Below are 20619 nucleotides of genomic sequence, written 5' to 3'. Positions count from 1 at the left end.
TTTTTTAATAACAGCTTTATTGGGCTTTAATTCACTTACCCCTTCCTCTGATGTGATTTTTTTCATCCATTTTAAGTATACAGTTTATTGAGTTTTGGTAATTGTGGGCAGTTTCGTAAACATGACCACGATCTATTATAAAACATCTACATTCCCTCAAAAAGTTTCCTTGGGCCCCTTCCTCTGATTTTAAAAAGATTAAAACGACAACTCCTCCTGGAGAGACAGAAAATGATAGAGAAAGTTCGCAAGTCGGAGAGGGTAGCCGGCATCCCCGTGGCTCCATCCACACGTCCCCTGCACTCCTGGGAGAAATATACCCTGTTCTTCCTCGAAACTCAGCGTTCACTGCTGACTGATGCCCCCAAGCCACCCATTGGATTGCACAGTGACTTTGACCCCTTTCTTCCGACATAGCCCCAGATTCTACCCTCCTCCCCAGTTTCCTTCCCTCAGGAATCAATGCCTCCCACCCCAGAGATGCCTCTAACACAGGTCAAAGATTTCACAGCAGCAGCAGCAGTTTCCTCGCCAGCATCACTCGCCCAAGAAGCAGGTAGCTCCCTCTCCCTCGGTCAGCTGTGGTAGGAAGAGGTCCAGGCTGGCCCTTGATAAAGCTGGGTTCAACTCCTGGTTCTGTCACTTAGTAGCAAGGCATTCCCTTCCCCAAGCTTCAGCTTCCTCGTGAGCAGACAAGGGCTGGCCTAGCACCTCTCTAAGCTCCCGTTAACACTCTGGGTTCCTCGGATTCCCAAAGGACTCCCCCAGTTTCATGAGGGTTCCCCATCACAGAGTCGCTGCCCTCACCAACGGCCCCTCGGAGTAAGAGTTTTCCCCACAGTAAGTTTCTCCCCTCAGCTTCCCTACCTCTTAATAGAAAAAATTTGACACTCCCTCTCAGAGAATGCTGACTCCCTGTGGGAAGTATATCAGAAAGGAAGAGAAAATCAGGCATAATCTTATCAGAATTGTTCTCCAGAAACAGTCTTTTCCCTTCAGACAGAAAGCCTGGAAGGGCTCCTCATTCAAGGAGGTTTCTCCTTTAGAAAAGAAAGGAGAGTAAGTATTCCTTTCCCACACACTCAGCAATCCTGAGAGAGAGCTTCCCCCTCTCTTAAAAGAGAGACATTCCTTTCCTGCAAGAAATTTCCTTCCTCCTTAGAAACAGACAGCATACTCTGTCAGAGGAGAGGTCCCCACCCCCTCATGGTAGGGAGATTTCTTTTCTTATTGAAATCCACCCACCCACAACACAACACAAACAACGGCATCTCCTCTCTGTCCAAAAGGCCATTGAGAGAAAGCTTTTCTTTTTAAAAATCCATCCTGGTTCAACAAAGGAACTTCATGCCCTTCTCACATTGAGAAACGTTAAATCCCTCACCTCAGACATCTAGTTTCTCTTCAGAAGATTCTACGAATCCCCCTTGGAAAGAGGTTCCATCTCCAGATCCAGGCTTTCCTCTCCAGGGGGCAGTGGTGGGACAATAAAGCTACCGGGCTGGGTGTTCCAGCCAAAAGGAGGACTCTCACTCTTGTTTGCTGTGAAGCAGGTGGGAGCAGGCCAAAGGAAGCTTGAGGGGAGCTGGTGTACACAAGATAGCAAGGAGGGTGTGGCGGGCTAACCCCAGGACTGACTTTTGTATTTGTTCTGTCACAATCGTGTAAAGGAGAAACAGGAGGCAAGCGGGGCTTAGTACTTGCCACACAGTAGACACTTGGAAGAGTGACCAGGGTAGTGAAGACGGGATGGAATTCGGAAACCTGGCGCTCCATTTATTAGCTCTGGCCCCTTGGACACATCATACTTACCCTTTCCGAGTCTCAGCTTCCTCATCTGCAATATAGGATTGATGATAACCTCTCTACCTCTTTCACAGAGCTTTTGTGAGAATCAAACAAGATGTGTTCAAAAGCCGGTTACACACTGTAAAGTAAGGAATGATAGTATCACAAGCACTGAGGCCACAGCCTTAGGGCATGCTAGAACTCACAAAGAGCCAGAAAGGAGTGAGGCCGGTTCAGCTAGGCTGGAGATAGTGGAAGGAACTTGGCAACAGTAGGGTTGGCTCCCCGAGGGAATGGACAGCAGTCCAAACAGCAAAGTCCAGGAGATGTCGCAAACTTCTCTTGAGCATGATCCATTTAAGGGTCACTATTCAAGGGGTCTGATCTGGAGGTAGAAAAGGCCTGGTAATAGGAGCTTCTTGCACTCTCTCTCATGGCACTGGTGCTTCTAGGGACATTTATGGTCTTTTAAAGGCGTCTGCGTGCAGAGATACCAGGAGCTGAGGACAAAGGAACAGAGTCAGCTCCTGGATGAAGGGACTGGCCGAACTAGGAGAGTAGTCAAGGCCCCAGCCAACTGAGTTGGGATTTCAAAGCAGGCTGCAGTCTCCATAGAGAATTGGCATGGCAACCATGAACTGATTCAGATGCCCAATCAGACAGCCTGGGTGCACACAGTGGTGGCTAGAAGGGACTGCTTGCTCCATTTACTGATTCCACAGTTCTTAAATGCCAGACCTGACCTGTGGGAGAGAAGGTGCTATAAAAGTCCACCAAGCTGGGCTCTCTTTGATCCCTGGACTAGGCCAGTCTGAACCTGTCAGGTGGGGAAAGGATTGGGGCACTCTAGGGAGGGGGAATAAAGCAGGCAGAAACCACACAGATGTCTTAAAGTGTATGGTATTGTCTTCAGACTTAGACAAATAATCTGCTGCGCGGGATTTGAGGAGGGGAATGGCTAGAGGGGAGGTAGGACAGATAAACTATGACCGTCGTATGATGGGCCTTGTACGTCACTATAAGGGGTTAAGACTGTCCTATGGCTGGTGGAAACCATTAAGGGTTTTGAGTAGGGGAGTGCCACCTTCAGATTTGCGGTTGGGGAGCTCACTCTGGCAGCTACAGACAGTGGATTGGGGCTTGGAAAAATGAGAGGCAGAATGACCAGCTATGGAACTGGGGCAATAGCCCAAGTGAGGCCTGTGGGACTCATACAGTGGCAGGAGGAGTAAGAGGAGACCAACGTAAGAGACACTTCGGATGTAGAATTGACAGCAGGACTTGATGTCTGAGTGTGGGGAGATAGAGGAGCCAGAGATAATTTAGCGGTTTCCTTCCCCTTCCTTGACTGGCAGACTCCTAATCATTCAAGGCTCAGCTCAAAAGTCATTTCCTATGTGAAGCCCTCAACTCTCTTCTCCTCGCCCCCTCCCCCCAAGTCCCTCAGGGAGAAGGAGTCCTCCCCCCATTCTGAATCCCCACAGGACGTTGTAGTAGTGCGGTTGATTAGAGTGCTTGTCAAGCTGTGTGGTAATTACTTTCACAACCTTAGCACACAGTAGGTGCTTAGCCTGTTGAATTAAGGGCAGCAGGGAAGAGGATAGAGGCATGTGCAAAGGCTCAGAGTCTTGAAGGAGTAGAGTGTGTTCTAGAGCAAAGAATGCCGGGGATGGGGGGTGGGGGGCGTCGTAGGAGGTGAGACTGGCAAAGTAGGTTGGGGCCAGGTCATGAAGGGTCTCATAAGCTGTGTGGAGAAACTTACACAGGAATTTGAATTCTCAGCTGTCGCAGGCAAGACCCTTCTTTTTTTTAAAAGTTAGGCCCCTACTAGGCTTGTAGGCAATTCTGTACTCATCATGGTAGGCAGACTGTGGAGATCTTGAGGAGATCCAAGATCGATGCATTAAGGTTGACGGTGAACTGTGGAAGAAATGGCAGAGCGATTTGACAGTGGACTTCAATGGACTTCAGAGAGAAAGGGTAATTTACTCAGGACGGTGACCGGATGTCTTCCACGTCAACTAAAGCCCCTGTGAAAAGTTGGTACGGCATAGTGACCTTCGCCAAGTCGCTTGGCCACTCTATGCCTGGTTTCCTCTTCTGTAAAATAGAGATAATAATAGTACATATGTCACAGGGCTGTAGTGAGGATCAAATGCATTCATTACACAAAAAGCACTTAGAATAGTGCCTAGTTGATAGTAAGCTCTATCCAGGTGTGTATTTCTATTTCCTCTCACCATCTTTGCCACCCTCCAACAATTCACCAGCTCTTTGAAACACTGAACTAAACTCTTTGTCTCACCTGACGGTGCTTTCTTGACTGCCTAGTTGTCAATTGCCGTGTGTGTGCTGAAGTACGCAAGTCAGCATGTTTGCACACACGTAGCGGTACATATGGCCACATTCAGATATAAGTGGAAGGATGGCTGTCAGGGGGTGGCGGTCTTAATTCTTAATGTCGTTTTAATGAAAAGCATGTGTCTCAATCATAATAAAGTCTGAAACTTTATTCCCAGACTTAGAAACAACTTAGGCGGATGAAAGGAAAGGAGGCTCCTTATGGAGCACCCAGTATGGACCAGATTTGGTGCCAAATTAAGCACTTACATACATCATCTCAGTAATGGCAACATAGCTATTACTATACCCATGCTTGTAGGTGAGGAAATGGAGGGTCAGAGAGGTTAAGTAATATGTCCAGCGGAAAACTGCAGCGCTAGAATGAACACTTAGGCCTATTCTAATCCAAAATCTGTGCTATCTCCTCTACACCAAAGTAACCACTCTACGCTCCCTCAGGAAGGGTTTCATGATGGAGGGGTGAGGTGGGGGAAGCTCAGTACGATATGAAAATATTAAACTGCTGGAAAACAAGATGTGCTCTGTGGGGGCCCTAAGGTTAAGAGAGAGAAACGGTGAAAGCTGAGGAAGGGGCTGTCCTGTGCTCAGACAGGGAAGGGCAGTCTGGAGGGAGAGGGCGTCTTCTGAGATCTCTGCCTGGAGCAGGATGCAGAAACTGTCCATCCCTGGGAAGCAAGGCAATGTGGGGAGTATAGGCAAGATGGGGCAAGAGAGTTATTCAGAACCCCTACCTTTCAACCCCCTAAATCAAGATAAGCTTTTGAAAATTCCACCATTTCTTTCCCTTAACCTTAGGGATCTCAAACACATGCTTGGTTTTCCAGCAGTTCCCTTGTCCCTTTCTCTTTCCCCTCCGCCTTCCCTTCAAGGTGACAAAGCCTTTCATTCCACAATTAGAGATAAAAGTCTTGAAAAGCAGATACTTTGGGGGATTAATGCCAACAAAAAATCATTCATGCTAAAATATAATCAATTCACCAACAAAGAAAGTCTGGTAAGTCAGCCTCCCAAATCTTTCTCAAGTCCCTTTCCTCCTCAGCAGTCCCATTGTGCTGCTGCCTTCCTTCAGGCCTTGAAATTATCTCCTGACTGATAATGTGGACAATAAAAACTAACGTTTAGGGGGCTCCCCTAGTGGCCCAGTGGTTAAGAATCCACCTGCCAATGCAGGGGACACGGGTTTGAGCCCTGGTCCGGGAAGATCCCACATGCCACGGAGCAACTAAGCCCGTGCACCACAACTACTGAGCCTGCGCTCTAGAGCCCATGAGCCACAACTACTGAGCCCGTGTGCCACAACTACTGAAGCCCGCGCGCCTAGAGCCTGTGCTCCGCAACAAGAGAAGCCACCACAATGAGAAGCCCACGCTCCACAATGAAGAGTAGCACCCGCTCGCCACAACTAGAGAAAGAAAGCCCGCGGGCAGCAACGAAGACCCAACGCAACCAAGATCAATCAATAAATAAATTAATTAATTAAAAAAAAACTAATGTTTATTAAGTGCTTGCTGTGTGCTGGGCACTGTGCTAAACCGTATCTCCCTTAATCCTCACTATTCATGGAGGTAAGCACCATTACTGCCCCGATTTACAGATGAGGAAACAGGCCACGTAGTAACTTGGTCAGACCAAACAGCTAGGAAAGAAAGGGCTGAGCCGGGGATCCGGAACTCATGTCTGCCAGAGGCCATAGGCAAAGCACGTACCCATTTCTGTGCCACTGGCTCCCTATAACTGGCCTCCCAGGTTTCTTCAGCACCCAGTTCTCCTCCACCCACCCAGACGTGCTAGAGTTACCTTAAAACATGAAGCCTACCCTGCCAGTTCTTTGTGAAAATCCTTTAATGGCTTTCCACTGTTTTGAGGATAAGGTATGACTGTTTCAGTTTGCCAGGACCGGGGGGGTTCCCGGGTTGCTGGGCTTTCATGGCTAAAACTGGGAAGGTCCTGGGCAAACCGAGATGGTTGGTCACCCTAGCAGGGCGTGGCATTGGATGCCTTTCACAACCCGATCCCTTCTTCCCCAGCAACAGCTCCCACCATTCCTCACCCCTTTTACTGTGCCCTCTCCACGTCCTCTGCAGCCCAACCATCCTTCCCTGAAGACACTCCGAGATCTTTTTTACCTCCATGCCTTTGTGCACACTGTACCTCTAGGCTGCCTGATAAACAATCCACTCTTCATGAGAACCCAGCTCCCACAGCACCTCTGTGGTCTTTCTTGATTCCCTGGGACGGAATGAATAACAATTACCTTCTACCTTGACCATTTTATTGACATGTGAGTCTTCCCCAGGGTCACACTAGGGTGAGGCAATCAAGGCACCTGAGGTGCAAGATCTAAAGAGGCATTCGCTCTCGGGGTTGCTCAAATGCCAACCCTATACTCGCCTGACCGCAGCAGTGAGTGCCTCCTTAAACTTTGCACCCTAAGTACCTTAATTGCCTCACCTTAGTCCCAGCCTTGGTCCTATCAGACTGGGGAGTCCTCAAGAACAGACTCCAAGTTCTTACTCATCTTCGTATCCCTAGTGATTAGCACAAGGGTGGGCACAGAGCGGAAATCTAGCTGCACAAATGACATCAAACCCTTCTCCGTTCCAGTAGGGGAAGGAGGTAGGAGAGCCAGATGGCTTTGGGCCCTGCTGAGGATGGAGGAAGGTGAAAGCAAATTAACAGACTCCATCCTGGCCTGGGGTATGAGGATAGCTTTTCATCAGGTGCTTTTACCCTTGGCACCTGGCAGATCTGTGGCTCTTCCTACTTCTCTGGTCTCTCCCTCTCAGTTCCTTTCGCTGGTTAACCGGAGATATTCTCCAAGGTACCATTTTTTTGGTCCTTTTCTCTCCTTATTTTCCTCTGAATGATCCTGTCCACTCCCAGAGCTTCAGCTAGGAGCCCTTTGTAGATGACTTCTAAAATGACACCTCATGCATTATGCTGAGCGAAACAAGGTGAGATAGAGGAAGACAAATACTGTGTGATATCACTTATACGTGGAATCCAAAAAAGCCGAACTCATAGAAACAGAGAGTAAAACGGTGGTTTGCAGGGGCCAGGGGGTGGGGGAAATGGCGAGATGTTGGTCAAAGGGTATACACTTCCAGTTCTAATATGAATAAGTTCTGGGGATCTAAGGTACAGCATGGCAACTATAGTTAACAACACTGTATCATATACTTGAAAGATGCTATGAGAGATCTTAAAAGTTCTTATCGCAAAAAAGAAACAGTAATTATATGACAGGATGGAGGTGTTGGCTAACACTATGGTGGTAATCATTTTGCAATATATAAGTGCACCAAATCAACACACTGTACACCTCAAACTTATACAATGCTATATGCCAATTACATCTCAATAGAGCTGGAAAAAAACAGACAACTCATCTCTCTTTTAAGCCTCAGACCCACATTTCCAACTGCCTAGTTTATATGGTAATATCTAGCATCAGTATTGCTTTCATATCCATTTCCTCATCTGACCCTTGCAACAGTTCTGTGAGAAAGTCAGGGCAGAATATGAATGTATTTTTTAGGGGAGACACAGAAAGGTAGGCTCGCCCAAGTTTTAGTGGCAGAGCTATGATTAAAAACTCCAGTTTGGGTGCTCTTTCTGTTATGCCATGTTGCACAGCCCACCACATGGATGTTTCAATGGAGTCTCAAACCCAGCGTGATCAAAACCTCAACTTGTTACCAACCTCCTCCTACCCCTACTCCCCTGAAAAAACAAACAAACCCAAAAAACAAAACAACAAAACCCTGCCTCTGTTTCCCAACTCGGTTAAAAGTGTCTCACGTTCGCTGTTTCAGGCATCTTGGAGCCTGTGGAGGCCTGCTGGGAAAAGGACTTCTAAAACGACAAATATGTCTCGAAGGTTGTGGCCCAAGGCCACTTTTGCTGACTATAAGCGGTGTCTCCAGAACCAGAGGGAGCCTACAGCTCTTCTTAAAATTGAAGGTGCTTATGCTCGAGATGAAACTGAATTCTATCTAGGCAAGAAATGTGCTTAGGTGTACAAAGCAAAGAACAACACAGTAACTCCTGGTGGAAAACCTAACAAAACCAGAGTAATCTGGGGAAAGGTAACTTGCACTCATGGAATCAGTGGCATGGTTCGTGCCAAATTCCGAAGGAACCTTCGTGCTAAGGCCATCGGACACAGAATCCATGTGACGCCGTACCCTTCGAGGATTTAAACTTATTGAAAAGTAAATGAAGTGTGGATTTGTTTTCTTGTTAAAAAAATAAAAAGTATCGTGAAGATGTTTAAAAAAAAATAAAATAAAATAAAAAGTATCTAACTTTCCCAATCATCAAGGCTAGAAACCTTGGTTTCATGCTCGATTCCTCCCACTCCTCCATAGCCTGCAGACTTGACCTTCACAATGTCTGAAACTCATTTTGAATTCATCCTCTCTTTTGCTTCTCTCTCCCCATCGAGGTCACAGAATCTCTTAGCCACACTCCTTTCACTGCTGTCCTGGCTTTCAGATCTGCCCCACCTCCGATCCTTCATGTTGTCCTAGGGATCTCCTCCCTAAAGCAACAGATCTGATCCTGTCCCTCCCGGGTTAGAAAATCGCAGCCTTTGATTGTGCTGGTCCCCCAACCCCTCCTACCTACTCTTGGAGGCCCAGGTCAAATGCCACCTCCCTTCGTGAACTTGCACGCAACCCCCCTGTAAACTTGAAATGAGTTCCTTATTCCTCTGCTCTCCCATAGCACTAGGTATTTATTTCATTCTGCCGGTCTTGCAATTAACTAACTGTGCACCGTTCTGTCTCCCCTCTAGCCCAGGAGCCTGCTGGGGATAGGATCCCGGTCTAGTTAATCTCTGTCTTCTCTGAAACATGGAATCTAGGTCCTTAAACATAGTAGGTCCTTAATAGACAGCTGCTGAATAAATTTTTCCCTTAAGTGTTTGGAAATTTGTTATAAAAAGGCCCATACTCCTAGTGGGTCCGTTCAGTGAGCTGGGTAAAAATGATTCTCAACCTGTGGTGGGACACCTCACTTCTTTACACCTTGAGAGATCTGAAGTGGTCCAGCATTGCTCCTCTATATCCCTCACCTCTCCATACACTGCTCTCCCTCCCCCAGTGAAGGCAGAAGACAATTTTAACTCTTTATTTGAAACAAACAATTCCAGAGACAGAAGGTTAGTCGTGACAACAGCTTCTCACTACAACACAAGGGCGGGCATGGCTCACTGAAGGGACAGGCCAGGCGCCTCAGAACAATATATACAATTTAAACAGTGGCTAAACTGGTGACAGTTATAAAAACACAAAAAGGAGGCGGGGGAACAGCAAAGCCAACAGGGAAAGAACTGGGTACCCCCTTTGCCAGGTGCTAAGAGTTTTCTGGAACTACAGAGGCAAGAGGGGGAAGAGAGGAGATGGAGGCAGTGGGGGCAGGACCCACGCCCACAGCTCCTCACCTATCCTTTGACTACAGATCCCATCCTGCATGACCCAGGGCCCCCACAGGCTTGGCCTGGCTCTCACGATGGGGGAAGAACAAGAGTGGGGAACCCAGCCCCAAGCCAAGTCACAAGGTATTTTTTGCCTTGGGAACTCTGTCCACTGAACTAAAGGGAAGCAGTTACAGAGGGGGCTAAGCATGTTGACACCATGGCTCATGCCAACCTAAGATGGCAGAGAGAGACAAACACATAAACCAAGGGGACAGGAGTCTGCTCCCCATACTTAAAGAGTCATTCTCTGCCTTTGAGGGAAAGAAAGCATTTGGAAGATTTTTTTTAATCGCAGCACCAAGGGTTGATGCTTGCAGGGGTGGAGAGGGGGAACAAGGTGGCGAGGAGGTTCCAACCACCAGTTATCTCATGGGAGGGGAAGAGTGCCTAAGCTCTGTGTTTTAGGTAAATGGTCCCCTCGTTACTTTCATGGTTTCTGTCGTATATTTCATACAAGACCCTTTAGCTTGGTACCAGGGAAGAGTAGAGAAGGGAGTGGGCACAGGGCAGAGAAGGCAGCTGGGTTCTTCCCTTGGCCAAACCTAGGAACAAGGGCCTTTACCTATGTGGGATGGGTCAGGAAACCCAAAGCCAACAGGATCACCAGAGCCATTAACACTCCACCCAGAGTCTGGCCCCAGGAGAAGGGGTTTACTCTGAAACATAAAGAAAATGGCCTAGTTGGTTTTTGCCCATCACTGGGAGACCAGTCCCTCAGTACAGAGAACTGGGGCCCTGCGGTTGTCAAGTGGTTTGGGAGAAGACAAAAGCCAGGGACTCCTAGGGAAGGCAGGGAATGGATGAGTAGAAAAGGGCAGTCAGGGCCCTTCAGAATGAGTAGCATTGGTTCCTGGGCCAATCGCCCTGTGGGACGTGGCCACGGGACAGACATTGGTGTGAAAGATGGATCCGGGAAGCACGTGGGCTTAGTCCAGGTCTTCCTCCCCGGGACGACCCAGCTCCTCATAAATCTCACGCACAGCCAGAATACGATTGAGCATGCTCTCCAACATGCTGCGGTCCATGGGGATCACAGAATACCAGAGAGGTGACTCGGCGATGCAGGACCGCTCAGGTTGCAGGTAGAACACATCGTTGCGAGTCCGGAGGCTTTCGGGACTGCAATGGTGGGGGTGGGGGTGGGGCGGGAGGACAGAGATCAGTTCCTGGGCGAAGTAGAGCCTGTGGGTCCCCCCCGCCACCGCTAATGCCATTCCTGCGAACCTGCCAACTCACCATTTTGAGAGATAGAATTCATAGAACTTGACAGGGCAGCGGAGGGGATTCATGCGGTTCTCACGCTGCTCTAAGATGGGGGCTTCGTCTTCTCTCTTCCGTTTCCCAGGACCGGTGTCTGTGGAGGAGACGAATGAACCAGACTCCTTAAAAGTGCAGTCTCAACGAGGCACCTCCAAGAGCACAGTCTAGGGCACAGGGGGAAGGCCTCAGGACACAAAACAGTCTCATGGAGAAATAAAGGAGAAGAAGAGTCTGTCAGTCTCTCTGTACCAACCCAACGCTCTGCAGGGTGTTGCTCTGCAGTGTACCCTGGTTTTCATTGCTAAAGTCTCCATCATCTTCCCCAAGTTGATTTCCTGAAGAGGTGATCTCAGAAGTTACACAGAAAAACTGACAAAACAGACCCTACTGCAAGATTGGGGTTGCCTTCTGGGATAAACAGCGATGGCGCCAGCCCCTGGCACATTAGTCCTGGTAGAGGCTCAGGTTCAGAAGGGACCTTGGGAACTGATTCCAGGGCCAGAATGGAAACCAAGGTGCTGTGGCAGTTATGCCCACTAGCAAAGAGCGATGGAAAGGCTGTCATTCACTCTTGTCAACTCTTCCCCTCAGCCAAACACACCTAACAGTTTCCCACCTGTCCAACACCCACCCCCCCAGCCCCAAAAGTAAACTGCCCTGAAATGAGGAAAAGTGGGAAACAGGCAGCTTGGTGACCTCCTATTTATGCAATAGCCACTGCCCATCGGATTGAAGGACTGGCTGTTTTCATCTTTTCTGCAAACCCAGGAACGGAAGGATAGAGAAGCTGGGGGCAATGGAGAGGGCCAACCTGGTGGCACGGTGGGGCACGGAAGGGGAAAGTAGAGAGGGGGGAAAAGCAAAGGAGGGGGCAGCTTCGTACCTCGCCCTTTCCTCTGGCGGACAGGGGCGTAGTAGCGGATGCTCACCACCTTGGTGGTGCCCCGAGGGGTGGTACACTTGCGGGACTGCCGCACCACGTTGGTGAAGGAGAGCTGCATGTGTTCCTCAGCCGTCTGCAGCCCAAAAAACTTAGTGTTGAAGAACATGAGGGTGTTGAGAAGGACAAAGGGCGAGTAGACCCCCAGCTGCTTACACTCCCAGAGGTGCTCTTCCTCCACTCGGGAGAACACCGTATCTGCAACGGGCAAGGGGGAGAGGCTGGTCAGGAGGGACTGACTACACAAACCCAACCACTTCTGCTCCCACATGTCCGGCTCACAAGCACTGGGCACGCCAGACTCATTCGGTGAGGGACCATTGCACGTAAAACCCTGACGCCTCGCTATACTGCACAGGGGGGCTGGATTTTGGGGTTTGTTTTGGTTCGGTATTGGGTGGGGGTTTTTTGGGGGGGATATTATTTTTTAACAGTTTCCACCTGCATTCAGAGCTTCGCTCACCATCCTCAGGTTACAGGCAGGTCGACGTAAACCTTGAGGAGCCCCACAACTTCTTCCTTTTTTTCCTTCACTTACCACTCAAACCCTGGTCACCATTTTGGGTCCCAGAGATAGCTCTTCAGACCTAAGTCTTGATCCCCTCCTTATGTTCAAGGACAGGGGCTCTGGCTCCTCTAGCTCTTAACCCTGAGGGACCCCACTACACACGTCTATGCTCAGACCCTTCTGTGAAGAGTGGCAGACCCAAGAGCCCTGGACTCAGAATGGTGCACTGGAAGGAAGGAGGAAAGGGCGGAGGGGTTGCTAAGTCCCTGTCCCTTACTGTTGGGGAGGAGTGTGGGCTGCCAGGTACTCAGAGACTTGTTGAGTTCTTGAACAAAAGTCAGGTAGTAAAGGTCCGTGAAAATGTTCACCATTCGGTTATTTTCCAACAAGTACTGGAAAAAGAAAAACAGACACACATAGAGCTAGACTCTAGGCCCTATAGGAAAGACGATGAGACCGAAGGCCCCACGCATGGCGACCTTGACCGTTAGGAGCCCATGGGAAACAGTTGCTGGATTTAGTGATCCAGAGTGGTTTTCCCCAGGTATACCTACAGCTTGAGGAGCTGAGGCCTTGCTGGAAGAGGAGGAAGTCTGGAAGAGATGTGTCACAGCCGCTTCTTCACAAGCCCAGACCCCCTTGTCAGCTGAGGCATGGCTGACGTCTCCCAGTGGGAACCAAACATTACCCCACCACTCAGGGAACCCAGCTCTGCCCATCCCTCCCCTCCTAAAGTGAGTTTCAGGATGACAAAGGGACCCGCAGAGCAATGAAGACTGCTCCTTGGTCAAAAGTCCTGGAACACAGCTTTGATTTTAGAAGAGTATTCTCATTTCTTGTCGTGTCTAGAGTAGGAGATGAAAGGCAAGCTGCCTGTTCAAGGCAGGAAACAAGGTGAGGAACAGGGAGTGGGACAGGATCATTTCTGGTGGGACCCTGCCTGCTGTGTTAAGTGACAGCAAGTGAGGCAGGGCGCAAGGGGTACCTGTTGGATGCCAAGACACAGATAGTAGATACTGTCAGGTTCATATCGTTCACCGTTGGGTCGAGTGATTTCTCTCACAAACTGGGCCAGACCGTAGTTGAGCTCAGCAGCTGAGCAGGCCAGAATATCCTCTTTGATACGCATAGGTTTGGCTGCAGTGATACACAGTGGAGGTGGCTGGCATTAAGACAACTGCACATTAAGAATTTCCTTTAGCTCCACCATTAACCTCTTCACCCCTTAGTCACGTCCAGCTCCAGAACAAACCCACCAATTACACAAAGAGCCCTCAGCCTTGAAACCTAGATGGCATCTCCCCTTATTCTGCAACTGCTCCCCATCTTCACAGGATACCCTTAAGTGATCACAGCCTTATCACTTGTAGACATCTACAGCTGAATCACAGCTCTGCCCCTGCTCCCCGCCTGGGTACTTACGGCCAAAGCGCAGCTCATCACCCTTGCTGGTTTCTCCATTGGCGTATTTCGACTGCACCCAGCACTTCCAAGCATTGACACCATATGAATAGTTGAGTCCAGTACAGCTAGGCTGGCTGCTCATGGAGTCCCGGGAACAGCTCTCTGAAAGCACCAGCCGCTTTTGACCCTGGAGGGGAAGAGAAAGGAGGGAGTGGTGGAGGTAAGGCCAGGGCACCATGGAAGCTAGTCAGGACAGTGTTCACCACCAGGGGAGGTGGGGACTGATGAAAGAACACAGCAAGCTTCCACAGCGCAGAACCCCAGGAACAGCTCTTATAACCTCTGATGAACTGGGGAGAGAGCAGAGTTTGGCTGTACCTTAGCACTCACAGTGGTGGAGAAAGGAGGCTAGGGAAGGCGAAACTAAGGCTGCTGATGTGGCTACGAAAGCCACCCCCCCACCCCGCCCTTTGAGCCTCCATCTCTCTTTTGTGGATACAGCAGCCCCAGCCCTCACCTTCCTCATGGTTCGGGGAAGGTCTTGTTCAGTAGACACGTCCTCAGGCCCTACCAGGCCACAATCAAACAGGAAATCTACGCTGGGGTTAATATCTAAAGGATCTAGAGGGGAAAGGAAGAAGAAATCAATTTTCTAAGACCTCAGCCCTGTAGTCCTCCCACCCCACCCCTACTACCTGTTCACCTGACTAGAGATGAGCCTCCCAGACAGCTTCATCATGGTCACCAGGACAAAGCTATATACTGAGAACGTGCTCAGAGGCACATACACACAAAACCTCACAACAATGGGAACGTTCCTAGCCCTACGGAACTGTAAACTTTTAAACATGGCTAAGATGGTAAATTTTATGTTATGTGTTTTACCACAATTAAAAAAACAACAAGATTCAAGCATAGAATAGTCTGCCTGTCCCGGTATCTCTGGCACTACTCCCTGTGACAGTCTTCTGTTTAGGCTCATGCTCGGGGTAACAAGGAACACTCCTTTCCTGATAGCGCAAATGCTACTGTACACAGCGGGCACGCCCTGAATCCTACTCACTCTTGGGGAAGTCCGCCTCCAAGTCTTGCCCAGGCTCATCCAACACATTGGCCATCTTGACGGCCATGGCCAGGACATCATCCCGAGCTGGCCCAAACAGGTCGCAGTCTTCCAGAAGTCCCTCTGCACTCTGGTTGCTCACGAGATCTGGGAGGCAGAGAGGTTGGCTTAGTCCCTGCAGCTCCTACTTGGCACCCTCAACTGGCTTTCAGGGGCTGATCCCAACTATTCCCCCATCCCGCCAGGCACCGAGATCACCACTCTCCGCCCCCTTAGGCAGAGACAGACCGGCAGCACCCTGTCTCCCTCACCGCCGCTGTCCATGGCATACCACAAAGGTCAGATGAGGCCTTGTCTAACTCCTCGGCCTCTGCAATCATTTCTGCCATAGCCAGGATGTCGGCCTCCAAGGGGTTAGAAGGGATCTTCACCTTCAGCTCCTCGATGGTCTCCACAATCTTGTCTGTGCTCTCCAAGGTAGTGGGCAGGAACATGGGCACAGGCACCTGGAGGCACGAATCCCAACTAAACGCCAAGAACCATACCAGCAGATGAGAGGAACGGCTGGTGAGAGGGAGGGGGCAGGGTGGGTCTCAAGCCTGGGAGGGTAAAGGAGGCCCCCACCAGGAAGGGCAGAAAACTTACCGGGATAGGCATTGAGAAAGGCACCGGGACTTTCTGGCAGTACAGATGCATAGGCACTGGCACAAAGATGGGCACTGGGATGGGCAGCACGATCACCTGTGGCTTCCACTCTTCTGCTGACAAAAAAGGGGTCTTCTCAGAGCACCTGCCAGATGGGTCACATCTGACCCAGGACCTGGTGCTTGTTACCCCCGCAAAGCTCTAACACGTGCTCAGTGTCACAAAACTGCCCTTGAACCAAATGTTGAGAGACAACTCTGGGATTCTAGGACGACAATATGCAGGACACTTCGGCCACCTAAGAAACCCCCTTGTCCAGCTCCCAGGCACAGGGCTGGAGGCCCAAGACCATGGAATACAGCCTGTGGCGTCTCGGCTTGCAAAGACAAAGGAATTTAAGTGCTGCTGACTATGGTACCCTCCTCTGAGACCATCCTACCCCCTGGCTTTTGCCCTGACCTTGCCCAGATTCCCATTTTCCTCTGAGGTCTTTACAGTGTTGCTGTTCTCCACTTTGGTCTGAGAGGGTGTCTGGGGCTTCGCCTCAGAAGACTGACCTGTAGATCAAAGCAAACGAAAGCTCTCATCTGAGGCACTAGCTCTCCATTTTCCTCACCCCTGCTCCAGGAGAGCTTCATTAAGAGAACACCAAATACGAATGGGAAGTCTCAAATTTTCCCTCCACCCCCGCCCCCAGGTCTAGTCTTCTCTAGGTCCCAGCAATAGTGGCCAAAAAGATTCTTTGCTCCTGGATGCCAAGGATGAAAAATAGTGTCCCCCCAATGACCCATAATTTAAGGCCTTCCATTTAGATGGCCCTCAGGAGTTTAGTACCCCTGGAGTGCGGAGGGGCCAGGGTAACATTCTAGAAACAACAGCCTTCACTCTCACTAAAGGCAGAGCTTATGCCAACACTTCCTTCTCTCTTAAAACTAACCACAGCCCCCATATGCCCCACCCTACCTGGGCAGGTACTCATTCCCTACAATAAATCCCTTACAGAAAATCTGTAGGATCTAACTCTCAGAACCTTGAAACGAGACTCCCCTAGTACCTCTACAGTCTGGAAGCTGAAAGAGAATGCAGTACTAGGACCTCTGGCCAGGGATGAGGTGAAAGCGGGAGAGGAAGAAGAAAGGGGCCAGGCCCAGGACCAGAAGAGTCCAGGCCAGTTCTAACAGACTGTGCCCCCTGCCCAGGACTCACTGTTCAGGAGGCTCTCGGGCCCACTCTGGGTATCCAGGTTGGGTTGGTTCTGCTGGCTGTAGAAACGCAGCAGACATTGTTGGTTGCAGAAATGACGGATCTGCCCACGCCAGTGGATGGTCTCCAGCAGCTTCCCCTGGCGCTTACAGGCATGGCACCGGGCAGCCTGAGGGTGTCAACAGGATGGTCAGACCTGCCTCCCTAAAATGTGCTGGGCCCTCTGCCCTGGGATAAGCCGTGCTGCTTCCCTTGGAGGCTGGGTAAGCCGGAGCCCCCTCCCTGGAGATCAGCCCACACCCTGATGGCAGCACAAGAGCCCATGCTCCCTGCCACCTTTTCCCTCCTTTGTAACGTGCTGCCCCCCTTACCTTGCAGTACCACAGCAGGTACTTGCTCTTACAGTCCTCGCTGCAGAAGTCCCAGGTGCTGCCGTCCAGTTGCTCGGTGACTCCGCGCTGGCAGGTCTGGGAGCAGTAAGTACAAGTGATACAACACAAGCCCAGCTTCTTAGTGAAGTCCTGTTTGTACAGCAGCACACAGCCTGGAAAGGGGGCGAGAGGGAAGAGTCCAGAGACGCAGAAATCTCCACGGCCATGAGACCCAACCTTTTCAAGGCAGTGCACCTGAAACCTCTAACAAGCTCCCGTGCCCAAAGCCTGGGGACAGATGGGGTAGAGCATCCTGAGCAGAAGGCCCTGGCCCCGCGGACCACACTGAAAGCCCTCCTTACTTAATCTGCCATTCTCCCCAGCTGTGAGGTACAGAGCCCTCTGCCCCTTCCCCATCTCCTTACCTTCGCTGCAGAAGCTCTTCTCCACCCCACTGAATCGGAGCTTCTCATGCAGGAGTTTCTCCTGCCGGCAGTGCTCACACTGGGACACCACACCCCGAAGACGCTTGAAGTCCTCACAGCAATCACGGCAGCAGAACTGGAACACCTGGTCCTGGGACAGGGGCACAGGGCGGGGAGGACAGGGCTGTGACATCTGGACCTGGCGAGAGCCAAGTGGAAGGACCCCTTCAGACAGATGTCTCTGTGTAGCGAGATGTGGGTGGGGGTGGGGATCTTACCTGCCAGTCCAAGACCTCAGGCTTGCCACTGAAGAGGCTGTGGCAGTAGTGACAGCTCAGGTGAATGCCCCCCTCGGGGCTTGTGCGCTGGAGGGAAGGAAGACAAGTAAGGGAGGGGCAAGATGTGTGTGGTGGGCGGGTAGGGGTAGGGGAAGTCAGGCTTGTTCTTTGCTCTGCCCAGGCCTACCTACCCCAAATCTCATACCCTCTCTACGTCGCCACACCCTTTATCCCTGGTCCAGGGTTTGGAGTACCTGGAACTTGGTCCAGCAGCTGGGGCTGCAGAACTGGTAGACTGTGCGATCAACCTTGTTGTAGTAACAGGGGTCAGAGAGGCTGCGGCGGCAGAAGCTGCAGGGTCGGGGAGGGCCTGGGGCATAGAGAGAAAAGGAGAGAGAGAAAGAGAGAGAGAGAAAGAGAGAGAGAGAGAAAGAAAGAGAGAGAGAGCACACAGAAGGTGTAAGGCAGTGCAGAGATGGAACAGGAAATCCACGGGAAGATGTGGTTGGGGCTGAAGTCGGGCAGCAGGGGTTACTTTAGAAGAAGGGAGTATGGGAGGTGGAAGGAAGGCCAGCAGGGGTCTCAGAGAAGAGGGCTTTGCACCTACCAGTGAGCCCTGCCTGCTTCACTTTGTAAGAGGTGGTACAGCACAGGGAACAGAACAAGCTGGTCTTGCCATTACGGTCCACATGGGATAGCATCTCAAAGTTCTTACACAGGGTCTTGCACCAGACACATGGGTACACCCGTGTGTTTTTCTGTGAGGATGGGGAAGGAGAGGCTGAGGCTGGATTTGTCCCTTCACTTTTATTTTTTTAAATTTTTAAAACATGAAATATTTCAGGCATACAAAAAAAGTATAGATGATGAGATAACAAAGACCTGTGTATCCACCAGCCAGCTTCAAAAATAAAACATAACAGATACAATTGAAACCCCCTTTATTTGTTTTATTTCTCCCAGCCCTCGACCCATCAGGCACCTTTATTTCTCACCCAAGGACCGCACCCCCTTCCACAGCCCTCTAATGCACTACTCCCTCGGCCCCACCTTCTTGTACGCCCCCAAGCAGGTTGTGTTGCAGAACCGCTTTTGTTGGCCCTCGTGGAAGAGGAGCTCGGGGCCAGGGCTCCCGGTCTTGGTGTAGATGTAAGCCCCACACTGGTCACAACAGTTGGTTTTCAGTCCCTTGTTGGCCCGGAATTTGGAGAAGCAAGAGTCGCTGCAGAGCCGGTGCACCACGCTGCCATTGCTGACCTCGTGCAGGACCTGCCACATACACACACACACATACCCTGAGCTAGGGCCTGGCCACCACCACCCACCCTAGTGCAAGGACGGCCCGCCCCGCCTCACCCTAGACCTTCACAGCAGACAGTGGGCCCAGGGACCCCCCAACCTGCACATCGGGCTGCCGACTTGATGGTGAGGTCCTGGGAGGCAAGGAAGGCCAGCTGCACACATCCTGGAGAAGCTCTATCCTTGAATACGCTCCCTCATGATGGCTGCTACCCCTCCCCACTCCCCTCTTCCACAGGGCCTGGCCCCTGCAGCCCCAGGATTGCAGGGGCAGCTCAGGGCTGGCCAGGCTCTGTAAATTAGCCCCCATCGAGCTTCCTCACCTCTCCAGTCTTCTGGCATATACTGCAGCGAGTGGCATCGGCGGGATCCCCAGACTGGGGGATTGGGCGCTGCTGCTGGGCCTCATACAGAGAGAGACAGACGGACGTGCAGAACTCATGGAAGGAGCCTCCTGAACCAGTCTGCGCCACAACTGAGTCCTTGGTGTTCCAGATCTCCCTGGAGGTGGGGACAGGTTTGCACATTCACTCAGTACCACCCTCTCATTTCATCACCCTCCACCCCCCTCCTCTGGGATCAATGACCACAGAACCAAAATACTCTCGGATCCCCTCCCTAAATCACCTCTCTCCCAGTTCCACTTTGCTAGGTTCTTGCTAACATAGTCTCTGTCTCACCCTTTACTCCCAGCCCGATCCCTGCCCTCCCCACAGCCCGGGACCCTCACGTACTTCTTGCAGAAGGTACAGGTCTTTTTGCCGGAGGGCTTCTTGGAGAAGGTGGTGAGACAGGATGAAGAGCAGAAGAGCTGTGGCAGCCCCTTGCGCTGGTAGGCCGTCTGGCCCTTCTGCAGTGGTGTCCGGCAGTGGGCACAAGTCATCTTGGTGCCTACCGCTGAGCGCCCAGTCCTCTGTGCCACGCTCGAGCGTAGGGACATGCGAGGAGAGCGCCGGGGCCGGAATGGCACAAAGTCCTCATCGTTGGGGTCATCTACCATGGCATCAGAATCCTCATCTGACACTGGAACTGAGGAAGGGGGGGAGGGGCGGGGAGAAAAGGCTGAGGGACCAGGCCTCCAGCCATCACCTGACCAACAGGTAGCTCAGCTGATCCTGGGATCCCCAATCCCTGTAGTTCTTGGCTTTATACCCCGCCCCTATTACACTGGAATCTCAAGCCACCCGGTGTCACTCTCCCTTAGTTACTCTGTAACCTCCCAGGGAGGGGAAGGAAGGGATCCAAGTGAGAAGATTCAGGGACAGGGATGGCAGAGCTGAAACAGGAAACTCCATTCTCACTGCTCTTGTTTTCAATTTCCCCCACTGCCCCTGGTTCCCATGCCAACCCAGAGCAGAGACAGGCGCTTTGCACTCTGCAGAGTGCGGCACTACAGGAGCCCTGAGATCCGTGGCCGCCACATCCCACTGGGTCACACTTCCTCAAGGCCTACTCACTGCTCTCAGTGGAATCCACAACCTCAGGTTTTGGAGGCTCTACTCTTCTAACGCGTTCGCTTCTCTTCTGCACCTTGGAAACATGGGGAGGGGAGGAAAGCTGACACCAGGGGCAGGCTAAAGGGCCAGCTG

General features: G+C 51.1%; 1 protein-coding gene and 1 pseudogene across 1 annotated transcript in view; one reads left to right on the top strand and one right to left on the bottom strand.

Moving 5' to 3' along the window:
* Positions 1-8021: 8021 nt before the first annotated feature.
* On the top strand, positions 8022-8354 carry LOC112408532 (60S ribosomal protein L35a pseudogene; annotated as a pseudogene).
* A 916-nt stretch (positions 8355-9270) lies between these two features.
* The window catches only part of ZMYM3 (zinc finger MYM-type containing 3), a 14181-nt gene continuing 2832 nt past the window's right edge, over positions 9271-20619 (bottom strand). The window contains exons 4-24 of the mRNA XM_024758116.1: positions 20488-20554; positions 19765-20059; positions 19354-19531; positions 18782-19000; positions 18339-18489; positions 17986-18101; positions 17732-17818; positions 17454-17604; positions 17029-17201; positions 16661-16826; positions 15894-16011; positions 15455-15599; positions 15141-15315; positions 14810-14956; positions 14264-14367; positions 13765-13933; positions 13328-13479; positions 12620-12734; positions 11778-12032; positions 10871-10988; positions 9271-10753 (exon numbers count right to left, since the gene is read on the bottom strand). Coding sequence (XP_024613884.1) covers positions 10561-10753; positions 10871-10988; positions 11778-12032; positions 12620-12734; positions 13328-13479; positions 13765-13933; positions 14264-14367; positions 14810-14956; positions 15141-15315; positions 15455-15599; positions 15894-16011; positions 16661-16826; positions 17029-17201; positions 17454-17604; positions 17732-17818; positions 17986-18101; positions 18339-18489; positions 18782-19000; positions 19354-19531; positions 19765-20059; positions 20488-20554 — 3294 coding nt within the window. The 3' untranslated portion in view covers positions 9271-10560. The remainder of the gene's footprint in view (positions 10754-10870; positions 10989-11777; positions 12033-12619; positions 12735-13327; positions 13480-13764; positions 13934-14263; positions 14368-14809; positions 14957-15140; positions 15316-15454; positions 15600-15893; positions 16012-16660; positions 16827-17028; positions 17202-17453; positions 17605-17731; positions 17819-17985; positions 18102-18338; positions 18490-18781; positions 19001-19353; positions 19532-19764; positions 20060-20487; positions 20555-20619) is intronic.

The sequence above is a fragment of the Neophocaena asiaeorientalis genome, unplaced genomic scaffold, assembly GCF_003031525.2.
Source record: "Neophocaena asiaeorientalis asiaeorientalis breed wild unplaced genomic scaffold, Neophocaena_asiaeorientalis_V1.1 scaffold760, whole genome shotgun sequence".
Lineage (NCBI taxonomy): Eukaryota > Metazoa > Chordata > Mammalia > Artiodactyla > Phocoenidae > Neophocaena > Neophocaena asiaeorientalis.
This window is presented reverse-complemented; position numbering and strand designations above follow the sequence as displayed.